A 12896-nucleotide genomic window follows, 5' to 3' on the forward strand; every position below is an offset into this window, starting at 1 on the left:
GAAAAAAGTCATGATTTCGTTATTTAAAAGAAAAATAAAGGGTATAGGGTATCAATTCATGACTCAAAATCAGTTGATGCACAGCAAAAATCACATAAAAAGCTAAGGAACAGCACTTTTATTGTGGAAAAAAGTCATAATTTTGTTATTTTATCTATTTTAATTGTAGGATGGGAAATATTTGACAAGAAGCTCCATACAGCATCAGTAAGGTGTATCAAGTATGTTGGAGATGGAATGGTAGCAGCAGGATCAGATGATAATACAATGACTGTAAGTAGAAATTGTAACAAAATATAATGCAGAAACAGTGAAATAGAGGGAGAATTTAGGAGGTAAACAATATACCATAATCTGTCAATAATTCTATGTCATTTAAACACATATTGTTCGAAAAAGTTGCTCAAAACAACAGTAGTAATAACATTCCTTTTGACTCTAATGGTAACTGGAACTGACAAATCATTATAGGAATTTTAATATAAAAAAAGATGATGTGGTATAATTGCCAATGAGACAAATGTCCACCAGAAACCAAATGAAGTTGATATTAGCAACTGAAGGTCAAGTCCATATTTTTCTAGAATTTCAGATGGTTGACAAAACTTCTTGAATATGCATGACATATTTGCAACTAGACCTTTTATTGGGGTGAACAGTCATTGAGATAATGATAAGGGGTGAGTAAGAACCAGCTGGTGGTAAGGTGCTTTTGGCTCAAATCTTAATGGACTAGGATTGAAAGTTTCCCAGTCCAAGGTTTATGGTGCTTTCCAGGAACTCCTGCTTCATCCACCAAAAAAAATCTGGCACAACAATATAGCCAAGATTCCTTAGATTGGTTTTAAAATCCAATAATCAATCACATATATAACCTTTCATAATTTTTTTTACGTTTCCATTTTGCATTTGCTAGAAGGAGTTTGACGGGTATAATCAAATAGTTATGTTATTTCAGATTACAAGTACGAAAGAGTCTTTAGGAGGTATGAGACTGACAACTTTCACCAAACCTGTGTTGTGTGTAGCACTTACCAAAACACTGATGGCTGTAGGATCAGAAGATTTTACTTGTACATTGTTTCCAGCACCAAAGGAAAAAGATTTGTCAAAGAAGTAAGCATTTAACGAAAAAATTGGAAGGGGTAGGAGTTCTAAAATAGTGTGCTGTCAATTAAAAAATAACTAACATTTGTTTAATGCTAAAAATGTTAATTTGAGTCCTGTTTTCTGTTGTTTATTTTCATGAATATGTATCTTGAATATCATTTATACAGTTTTTGCCATGATTTTCAAGTTTTATGTAATTGTTAACCCTAATACAAGCATACATTGCTAGTCTTATTTAAACGTGTTCATTTGATAAATGCAAACTTCCTCAAAGAAAGTGTTGAATGTAGAGGTATTATAAACATCTCTTCCTCATCTCTTATTCATTTTTTATGGAGGGGCCTTTGCTAGGTGGTCTAGTTGTAAAACTATTTTATCATAGCCAGTCATCACTGAGGCTGTGAGTTTTGAATTTCACACATGCAAATGCTTGAATTCTTGATACTTTGAATAATTAAATTCTTTTTTGTGACAAGTGAACTGTTTACGTTATTATATTTATTTATTTATTTATTTATTATTGCAGAAATAAACTCAAAGTGTATTCCACTTTAACAGGCCATGTAGGACCAGTAACCAGCTGTACATTTAACAGTGAAGGCTCATTATTGGCAACAGCAAGTAGGGATGCAGTAAGTTTTAAACAAAACTTAAATTAACTTGATAAACCTTCAGCAACAAATTATATAACAGTTTAATATAAAACTAAGTTGTATCATCCATAAATATTTTATATATATATATACCGGTATATTATATTATAACTTTTCACAAGCATCTGTATTTAAAAATATGAAATAAGGAAAGGTGATAAGATTGCCGTAAATATTTTATATATATTTCATATTATATATATGCATCTGTATTTTGAAATATAAAATAAAATAATGTGATATGATTGATTGAAACAACTATCAACCAGAGACCAAATGATGTGAATGTAAGCATCTAAAAGTCACCATACACCTTTCAGAAATGAGCATGGCCCTTTAAAATAGAAAGCTATAAAAGTTCTGTATGAAAAAAATATTTAACATTTAATAATTATTTTTTTGGTATAATGTTCATCCCTTTTTCTATCAGAGTATAAGAATTTACCAGGTGACCTGGGAACAAGAGCCACTTCTAATGAATGTCCTGAGTGATTGTCATAAAGACTGGATAACTGGATGTCAGTGGTCAAATATTGCTGACTTCATAGTAAGTATTACATATGTAAGGTCACAAATTCTTTAAGTGTAAATTTATTGCTTCTGGTACTCAAAGACAGTTGTTTTGCCCTGTTTTCTTAGTCATCATGGTTCAAGAAACTTTGAAAGTTTTGCATAGATTACATGTGAATTTAGTGCTATTTCAATTTAAACATTTGTATTATACTACCAAAATTGTATACAGGCAAGATTGTTTAGACATATCTCTGTTTCTTTAATTCTTTCTCGATTTGTACCTTTCCTGACCCGTTGATTATTATTAATTTTAATGGCGACCATGTCCTATGACGTCACATAGACATCATTTGAAAAAGAATGAAATAGGTTTGCCTGCATATTGTTTAAAAATCATTAGAGAAACAGATTCCATTACCAAATCTTGTGTAATACGATATTTATCCAGTCTTGACAGTTAAATTCTAAATATTTAAAACGCTCTCCAAGCCTGATGCTTTTAATTTGAAAATTTAAAAAGTTGATTATAGTCACAAATATGACAAAAACAGTTGTGTATATGCAAAAGAGATTGGATGCAATTGGAAAAGTCCAAATGTAAACAACAGTACTAAGCCTGGATTGTTGTTTCAGGTAATAATTCTTTGATGGCTATGTTTATTAATAAAATAAAATTCAGATAAAAAATGAGACAAATGTCTAAATCAATTGTTTTAGATCAAATCAGTGAACTATTTTTCTACGACCGCAAAAATTTTAATTTTTTGGTCGTATATTGCTATCACGTTGGCGTCGTCGTCGTCGTCTGCGTCGTCGTCGTCGTCGTCGTCGTCCGAATACTTTTAGTTTTCGCACTCTAACTTTAGTAAAAGTGAATAGAAATCAATGAAATTTTAACACAAGGTTTATGACCACAAAAGGAAGGTTGGGATTGATTTTGGGAGTTTTGGTCCCAACATTTTAGGAATTAGGGGCCAAAAAGGGCCCAAATAAGCATTTTCTTGGTTTTCGCACTATAACTTTAGTTTAAGTGAATAGAAATCTATGAAATTTTGACACAAGGTTTATGACTACAAAAGGAAGGTTGGGATTGATTTTGGGGGTTTTGGTTCCAACAGTTTAGGAATTAAGGGCCAAAAAAAGGGCCCAAATAAGCATTATTCTTGGTTTTCGCACAATAACTTTAGTATAAGTAAATAGAAATCAATGAAATTTTAGCACAAGGTTTATGACCACAAAAGGAAGGTTGGGATTGATTTTTGGAGTTGAGGTCACAACAGTTTATGAATTAGGGGCCAAAAAGGGGCCCAAATAAGCATTATTTTTGGTTTTTGCACCATAACTTTAGTATAAGTAAATAGAAATCTATGAAATTTAAACACAAGGTTTATGACCATAAAAGGAAGGTTGGGTTTGATTTTGGGAGTTTTGGTCCTAACAGTTTAGGAATAAGGGGCCCAAAGGGTCCAAAATTGAACTTTGTGTGATTTCATCAAAAATTGAATAATTGGGGTTCTTTGATATGCCGAATCTAACTATGTATGTAGATTCTTAATTTTTGGTCCCGTTTTCAAATTGGTCTACATTAAGGTCCAAAGGGTCCAAAATTAAACTGAGTTTGATTTTAACAAAAATTGAATCCTCGGGGTTCTTTGATATGCTGAATTTAAAAATGTACTTAGATTTTTAATTATTGGCCTAGTTTTCAAGTTGGTCCAAATGGGGGTCCAAAATTAAACTTTGTTTGATTTCATCAAAAATTGAATAAATGGGTTCTTTGATATGCCAAATCTAACTGTGTATGTAGATTCTTAATTTTTGGTCCAGTTTTCAAATTGGTCTACATTAAGGTCCAAAGGGTCCAAAATTAAACTAAGTTTGATTTTAACAAAAATTAAATTCTTGGGCTTATTTGATATGCTTTATCTAAATATGTACTTTGATTTTTGATTATGGGCCCAGTTTTCAAGTTGGTCCAAATCAGGATTCCATATCAAGTATTGTTCAATAGCAAGAAATTTTCAATTGCACAGTATTGCACAATAGCAAGAAATATCTAATTGCACAATATTGTGCAATAGCAATTAATTTTCAATTGGAGTTATCTTTCTTTGTATAGAATAGTAGTTGATAATATATGTTGGAAATTTGCCAGACATGACTATGATGTCATTTTCTATTTTTATTTGCCAATAACTTTATGTAAATAACTTCATTGGAAATTTGCCAATATAAAATGTTGCTGATGAAGCTTTTTTTCCTTATCTTATCTAAAATGTTTTTAGATAATGTATGTTGGAAATTTGCCAGACATGACTATGATGTCATTTTCTATTTTTATTTGCCAATAACTTTATGTAAATAACTTCATTGGAAATTTGCCAATATAAAATGTTGCTGATGAAGTTTTTTTTATTGTTTTATACAATAAACAATGTATATTCACTTTTACTACCAACCAATCTTTACCATTCAGTGATAACAAGCACTTTATTTTACATTTTAATATTTTATGATGTATTTAAAAGAGTAGTTATTGTTGCAAACTCCATTAGAAATTTGAATTGATATCAGTTTTGGAAAAAGGGAAACGGGGATGTGAAAAAAGGGGGGGGTTTAAATTTTTCTCATTTCAGATTTCATAAATAAAAAGAAAATTTCTTCAAACATTTTTTTGAGAGGATTAATATTCAACAGCATAGTGAATTGCTCAAAGGCAAAAAAAAACTTTTAAGTTCATTAGACCACATTCATTCTGTGTCAGAAACCTATGCTGTGTCAACTATTTAATTTTAGATTTAAATAAGTTTGAAGAAGAAATCTTTAATTGATTTGTAAAATCTTGACATTTGTTTTGTGTAAAAAAACCCATGTAATGTCAAAAATTTGATCACAATCCAAATTCAGAGCTGTATCACGCTTGAATGTTTTGTCCATACTTGCCCCAACTGTTCAGGGTTCGACCTCTGCGGTCGTACAAAGCTGCGCCCTGCGGAGCACCTGGTTATAAATTACCACTAATATTTCTATTTTTAGGTGACTTCTTCAGTTGATTTCAACTTAAAGGTTTGGGATACTGCCACAGGAACAGAGAAATCTACACTAACTGGTCACATGGCTGGAATTAATGCTATCTCCTATAGTGTAAGTCATTAAAATAAGGAATCAAAATATTTAGGGAATTTGTTTGAACTCAATCAATACGTTGAGCAAACTAAAATGTTCTTTTTTCTTTTCTTAAGTACTACTGTACAATATGACTTCATATTTAGTCAGTCTGTTAGCAGGTGGTAAGTTGTTATAACATAAACGGTACCAAGTTTCCTGCACCAGATGCACATTTTGACAATCAATGTCTCTTCAGGGATGCACCAGGTAGGGTGTGAGCCTATACCTGTTTTCCAATACTTTAGGAAGAGAGGGGCATGCTTGGCATAGTAAATTTATGCCTTTTTATACGACCGCAAAATTTGAAAAATTTTTCGTCGTATATTGCTATCACGTTGGTGTCTGCGTCGTTGTCGTCGTCGTCGTCGTCCGGCGTCCGAATACTTTTAGTTTTCGCACTCTAACTTTAGTAAAAGTGAATGGAAATCTATGAAATTTTAACACAAGGTTTATGACCACAAAAGGAAGGTTGGTATTGATTTTGGGAGTTTTGGTCCCAACATTTTAGGAATTAGGGGCCAAAAAGAGCCCAAATAAGCATTTTCTTGGTTTTCGCACTATAACTATAGTTTAAGTGAATAGAAATCTATGAAATTTTGACACAAGGTTTATGACCACAAAAGGAAGGTTGGGATTGATTTTGGGGGTTTTGGTTCCAACAGTTTAGGAATTAAGGGCCAAAAAAGGGCCCAAATAAGCATTATTCTTGGTTTTCGCACAATAACTTTAGTATAAGTAAATAGAAATCAATGAAATTTTAGCACAAGGTTTATGACCACAAAAGGAAAATTGGGATTGATTTTTGGAGTTGAGGTCACAACAGTTTATGAATTAGGGGCCAAAAAGGGGCCCTATTAAGCATTATTTTTGGTTTTTGCACCATAACTTTAGTATAAGTAAATAGAAATCTATGAAATTTAAACACAAGGTTTATGACCATAAAAGGAAGGTTGGGTTTGATTTTGGGAGTTTTGGTCCTAACAGTTTAGGAATAAGGGGCCCAAAGGGTCCAAAATTGAACTTTGTGTGATTTCATCAAAAATTGAATAATTAGGGTTCTTTGATATGCCGAATCTAACTATGTATGTAGATTCTTAATTTTTGGTCCCATTTTCAAATTGGTCTACATTAAGGTCCAAAGGGTCCAAAATTAAACTTAGTTTGATTTTAACAAAAATTGAATCCTTGGGGTTCTTTGATATGCTGAATTTAAAAATGTACTTAGATTTTTAATTATTGGCCTAGTTTTCAAGTTGGTCCAAATGGGGGTCCAAAATTAAACTTTGTTTGATTTCTTCAAAAATTGAATAAATGGGTTCTTTGATATGCCAAATCTAACTGTGTATGTAGATTCTTAATTTTTGGTCCAGTTTTCAAATTGGTCTACATTAAGGTCCAAAGGGTCCAAATTAAACTAAGTTTGATTTTAACAAAAATTAAATTCTTGGGCTTATTTGATATGCTTTATCTAAATATGTACTTTGATTTTTGATTATGGGCCCAGTTTTCAAGTTGGTCCAAATCAGGATTCCATATCAAGTATTGTGCAATAGCAAGAAATTTTCAATTGCACAGTATTGCACAATAGCAAGAAATATCTAATTGCACAATATTGTGCAATAGCAATTAATTTTCAATTGGAGTTATCTTTCTTTGTATAGAATAGTAGTTGATAATATATGTTGGAAATTTGCCAGACATGACTATGATGTCATTTTCTATTTTTATTTGCCAATAACTTTATGTAAATAACTTCATTGGAAATTTGCCAATATAAAATGTTGCTGATGAAGCTTTTTTTCCTTATCTTATCTAAAATGTTTTAGATAATGTATGTTGGAAATTTGCCAGACATGACTATGATGTCATTTTCTATTTTTATTTGCCAATAACTTTATGTAAATAACTTCATTGGAAATTTGCCAATATAAAATGTTGCTGATGAAGCTTTTTTTCCTTATCTTATCTAAAATGTTTTAGATAATGTATGTTGGAAATTTGCCAGACATGACTATGATGTCATTTTCTATTTTTATTTGCCAATAACTTTATGTAAATAACTTCATTGGAAATTTGCCAATATAAAATGTTGCTGATGAAGTTTTTTTTATTGTTTTATACAATAAACAATGTATATTCACTTTTACTACCAACCAATCTTTACCATTCAGTGATAACAAGCACTTTATTTTACATTTTAATATTTTATGATGTATTTAAAAGAGTAGTTATTGTTGCAAACTCCATTAGAAATTTGAATTGATATCAGTTTTGGAAAAAGGGAAACGGGGATGTGAAAAAAGGGGGGGGGGTTAAATTTTTCTCATTTCAGATTTCATAAATAAAAAGAAAATTTCTTCAAACATTTTTTTGAGAGGATTAATATTCAACAGCATAGTGAATTGCTCAAAGGCAAAAAAAAACTTTTAAGTTCATTAGACCACATTCATTCTGTGTCAGAAACCTATGCTGTGTCAACTATTTAATTTTAGGTTTAAATAAGAAGAAATCTTTAATTGATTTGTAAAATCTTGACATTTGTTTTGTGTAAAAAAACCCATGTAATGTCAAAAATTTGATCACAATCTAAATTCAGAGCTGTATCACGCTTGAATGTTTTGTCCATACTTGCCCCAACTGTTCAGGGTTCGACCTCTGCGGTCGTATAAAGCTGCGCCCTGCGGAGCACCTGGTTGATATTTTAACTTGGTTATTGTTCAGCAAACTATTCAAAAGACAGTTGTGTAATCAACTCATTTTGCAGTTTTCGAACCAGTGAGCAAAAATTAACTTTTTGATATATTTTCACATCCATCGCTCATCAACTTCCTTTTTACTGAAAACTTTAAATATTGAAAGATTGGGTATTACAAATGAGGAATCATTCATCATTGAACTTGTTTGTCTTACAGTATGGTTGTATAGTGTCCTGCAGTAGTGATGGAGCAGTTAAAGTATGGTCACAGAAAGGTACAGAGATCACAACTCTGTATGGACATACACAGAGAGTCAATGGATGTGATATGATTGTCAAAACTAGCAAGGATGACACTGAAGAGGAAGAAGATGGTAAATATATTAATGCTACTGATTGTCCTGGCCTTGTGGTCATATAACTTTGGAGCATGATTATTGTACCAAAAACTGAGAAATACTAGATTTAATGTTTTGAGCACATATTTTGTACTGAGTAAAGTTTTATGATCTTAAAGACGTTTTCTTTCAAAATTCAGGAATCCTTACATTCATTTATTATTAAAATTGTTGAGCAAAAGTGTGTGGTTAATGATTGTGACTTTAGGAAATACTAAATACAAATAATGTCACCAGTGTTCAAAATACAAGTTTAATTTTTGCAAAACTATAAATCATGTTGCACTTTTTGTAATAACAAAAACATCACACAAATTAATTAACAGTATTGTAATATAAATGTTCCAGACCGTATGAGTATTTGGACCGTACGCGTACGGTCTGGACCGTATGCGTACTTTTTCAAAATACTCATACGGTCGGACCGTACGCGTACGGTCTGATTAATATAATTAAGAAGTTGCTTAAGTTTTTAATTACAAATGCATGTAACAGATCAACATAACTTAACTCTCAAATTAATATGGAAAAGTTCAATTGTAATTGAAATAAAAACCTTATTTTTCAACTATTTAAAAAATTCACGCTAATTAAATCTGTTACTATCTTGTTTTTAGCATGTCGATCAGTAATACATTAATTGAATCATTAAATTGACGATATCGGAAGTAAACATAATGTGGGAGGACAATTGTTTTAGAATATTAGAAACTTTACAAAAAAAATACAAATGCAAAGGAACATGAATGACCTGCAAGCATGTAATTGTAAAATATATTACATTACTTGTGGTAGCAAGTGTCACCTTGGGCGAGAATACCAAAATAGGATTCAGATATACAATTAAACAAATATTTAATTTCAATTGTTCATTTGTTCATTTTATCCATCTAATTGCAATGATAACAATTTATAAAACTAAAAATAAATGTTTGTTTAAATTTAACCCATATGATCCACAACATGTATGGTCAGCTCTTACTGGACCATATGCGTATACTCATACGGTCCGACCGTACGCGTATGGTCGGACCGTACGAGTATACGTATACGGTCCGGACCGTACGCGTACGGTCCAAATACTCATATGGTCTGGAACATAAATAAAAAACAAGATAAAAAGAATTGTACTGTACTTTTATTTTTCATTTAGGTATAAATACTTTTTTTCTTCAATTCTTTAAAAACTGCATTTTTCAAATATAACAGTCTATTATTTATGGCACTGAATTATGTAAGCACAAATATAGATGTTGTTATGACACAAGTGCAGGCAATATTTTTATAAAGATATAAAGATCATTTGAAATCAATGAATGCTTAATTTCACTGAAACCACTTTATCCTGTCACCTGACAGTGTCCAGCTGGACTTATTCAGGGATTTCAACTGCCATCTTGTTACTTCATTTGTGTCACACATTATCAAAAGAAATCTCATTGAAAACCATCTAACAGAATTCCTTCAAACTTGCCCAAATTCACTACATGACATAAATTGTAATGAATACCAATTTTTTTTTTTAAAGATGCAAACAAATCCTGGGCAGATATGGTAGAAACAGCAGAGGCTGCTAAGAAGGCTAAGAAATCAAAACCTCCAGGTGTAAAGATGGATGATGTTCTGGTAGCTACTTGTGGAGATGATGGTACAGTCAGGGTCTGGCAACCATTGCAGGTAAGATAACATGCAATTCGTGTGTTATTGTCGATTTTAAAGATGTTAAGGTTTCATTAAGCAGAGTTGGTTCCTTATTCAGAATATCAATTGAGATTTGTATCAAAGGTTTATGTCAGGAATATCTTGAATGAGTTGAAAATTGGTGTGGATCATCTATTTTTATGGCCACACAACAAAGTTTTCAAGGCAATACAGTTTTACCCTTATCTGTCATTCAGTCATTCTGCAACAAACAGTTATACAGACTTTTTTCTAAAGGACATCACATATTAAGCTGATTTTTTGGTATGTAAGTATGCTATGATAAGTTACAGATGGAGTTCTGCTCTGCTGATTTTTTCCAAAATTATGGGCTTTTGAATTTGAAAATTTCCACTCCCTAAAATCAGCTTCAAGTTTTTATGTCAGCAGGGCCATATGTGTTGTTCAGACATGTTACTTCTCATGGTTTTGCTTGCGTTTTATATTATCCACAGCTTAGATCAAGTGTTTATTATTTATAATAGCTTGTAACTGTTTGTCTGTACATCTGTATTGTTTGTTTTTTAGGCAAATGAGCTTGCCAGTATGTCAGGACACGATGACAGAGTACTCAGTGTATCATCTGACGCACAGGGAAAATTGTGTACAAGCAGTCTTGACAAGTCTGTCCGTCTGTGGGCTCCTGAGTTGTCAACAACACCATCAGATGCAGGGCATAATGGTTCAGTTACATTTGTCAGTTGTATAGACAATGGAGCAGGTTTATTGACTGGAAGCAGGTATGAGATCAGCATAGATTGAAATAGAAAAAATAGAATAAATACACAAGACTACAATCCAATAAAATACTTGACTTATTTTTCTCCCATTGTTGAGTGCATTATAATACCAGTTGTTTTTATACGACCGCAAAATTTGAAAAATTTTTCGTCGTATATTGCTATCACGTTGGCGTCGTCGTCGTCCGAATACTTTTAGTTTTCGCACTCTAACTTTAGTAAAAGTGAATGGAAATCTATGAAATTTTAACACAAGGTTTATGACCACAAAAGGAAGGTTGGTATTGATTTTGGGAGTTTTGGTCCCAACATTTTAGGAATTAGGGGCCAAAAAGGGCCCAAATAAGCATTTTCTTGGTTTTCGCACTGTAACTTTGGTTTAAGTTAATAGAAATCTATGAAATTTTGACACAAGGTTTATGACCACAAAAGAACGGTTGGGATTGATTTTGGGAGTTTTGGTTTCAACAGTTTAGGAATTAGGGGCCAAAAAAGGGCCCAAATAAGCATTATTCTTGGTTTTCGCACAATAACTTTAGTTTAAGTAAATAGAAATCAATGAAATTTAAACACAATGTTAATGACTACAAAAGGAAGGTTGGTATTGATTTTGGGAGTTTAGGTCCCAACAGTTTAGGAATTAGGGGCCAAAAAGGGACCCAAATAAGCATTTTTCTTGGTTTTCGCACCATAACGTTAGTATAAGTAAATATAAATCTATGAAATTTAAACACAAGGTTTATGACCATAAAAGGAAGGTTGGTATTGATTTTGGGAGTTTTGGTCCCAACAGAATAAGGGGCCCAAAGGGTCCAAAATTAAACTTTGTTTGATTTCATCAAAATTGAATAATTGGGGTTCTTTGATATGCCGAATCTAACTGTCATGACTGTGTATGTAGATTCTTAACTTTTGGTCCCGTTTTCAAATTGGTCTACATTAAGGTCCAAAGGGTCCAAAATTAAACTTAGTTTGATTTTGACAAAAAATGAATCAGTTAGGTTCTTTGATATGCTGAATCTAAAAATGTACTTAGATTCTTGATTATTGGCCCAGTTTTCAAGTTGGTCCAAATCGGGGTCCAAAATTAAACTTCGTTTGATTTCATCAAAAATTGAATAAATGGGGTTCTTTGATATACCAAATCTAACTGTGTATGTAGATTCTTCATTTTTGGTCCTGTTTTCAAATTGGTCTACACTAAAGTCCAAAGGGTCCAAAATTAAACTTAGTCTGATTTTAACAAAAATTGAAATCTTGGGGTTCTTTGATATGCTGAATCCAAAAATGTACTTAGATTTTTTATTATGAGCCTAGTTTTCAAGTTGGTCCAAATCAGGATCTAAAATTATTATATTAAGTATTGTGCAATAGCAAGTCTTTTCAATTGCACAGTATTGCGCAATGGCAAGAAATATCTAATTGCACAATATTGTGAAATAGCAATTTTTTTTTTTAATTAGAGTTATCTTTCTTTGTCCAGAATAGTAAGCAAGAAATATCTAATTGCAAAATATTGTGCAATAGCAAGATTTTTTTTTAATTGGAGTTATCTTTCTTTGTCCAGAATCAACTTAAATCTTTGTTATATACAATGTATATTCACTTTTTACTACCAACTGATAAATTAAAATTATCTTTACCATTCAGTGATAACAAGCAGTTTTTTTTACATCTTAATATTTTATGATGTATTTAAATGAGTAGTTATTGTTGCAAACTCCATTAGAAATTTTAATTGAGATTAGTTTTGGAATAAGGGAAAGGGGGATGTGATTAAAAAAATTGGGTTCAATTTTTCTCATTTGAAATTTCATAAATATAAAAGAAAATTTCTTCAAACATTTTTTTGAGAGGATTAATATTCAACAGCATAGTGAATTGCTCTAAGAGAAAACAAAAATTTTAAGTTCATTAG

At 31.6% G+C, this 12896-nt stretch overlaps 1 protein-coding gene across 2 annotated transcripts in view; it reads left to right on the forward strand.

Annotated features, from left to right (window-relative positions):
• LOC143072945 (telomerase protein component 1-like) overlaps positions 1-12896 on the forward strand; it is a 65074-nt gene that overhangs the window by 41269 nt on the left and 10909 nt on the right. For both annotated transcript variants that reach the window (XM_076248118.1, XM_076248119.1), the window contains exons 42-49: positions 170-273; positions 959-1116; positions 1637-1742; positions 2194-2310; positions 5313-5420; positions 8357-8513; positions 10066-10214; positions 10767-10978. In XM_076248118.1, coding sequence (XP_076104233.1) covers positions 170-273; positions 959-1116; positions 1637-1742; positions 2194-2310; positions 5313-5420; positions 8357-8513; positions 10066-10214; positions 10767-10978 — 1111 coding nt within the window. The remainder of the gene's footprint in view (positions 1-169; positions 274-958; positions 1117-1636; positions 1743-2193; positions 2311-5312; positions 5421-8356; positions 8514-10065; positions 10215-10766; positions 10979-12896) is intronic.

This window comes from Mytilus galloprovincialis, chromosome 4 (assembly GCF_965363235.1).
Source record: "Mytilus galloprovincialis chromosome 4, xbMytGall1.hap1.1, whole genome shotgun sequence".
Lineage (NCBI taxonomy): Eukaryota > Metazoa > Mollusca > Bivalvia > Mytilida > Mytilidae > Mytilus > Mytilus galloprovincialis.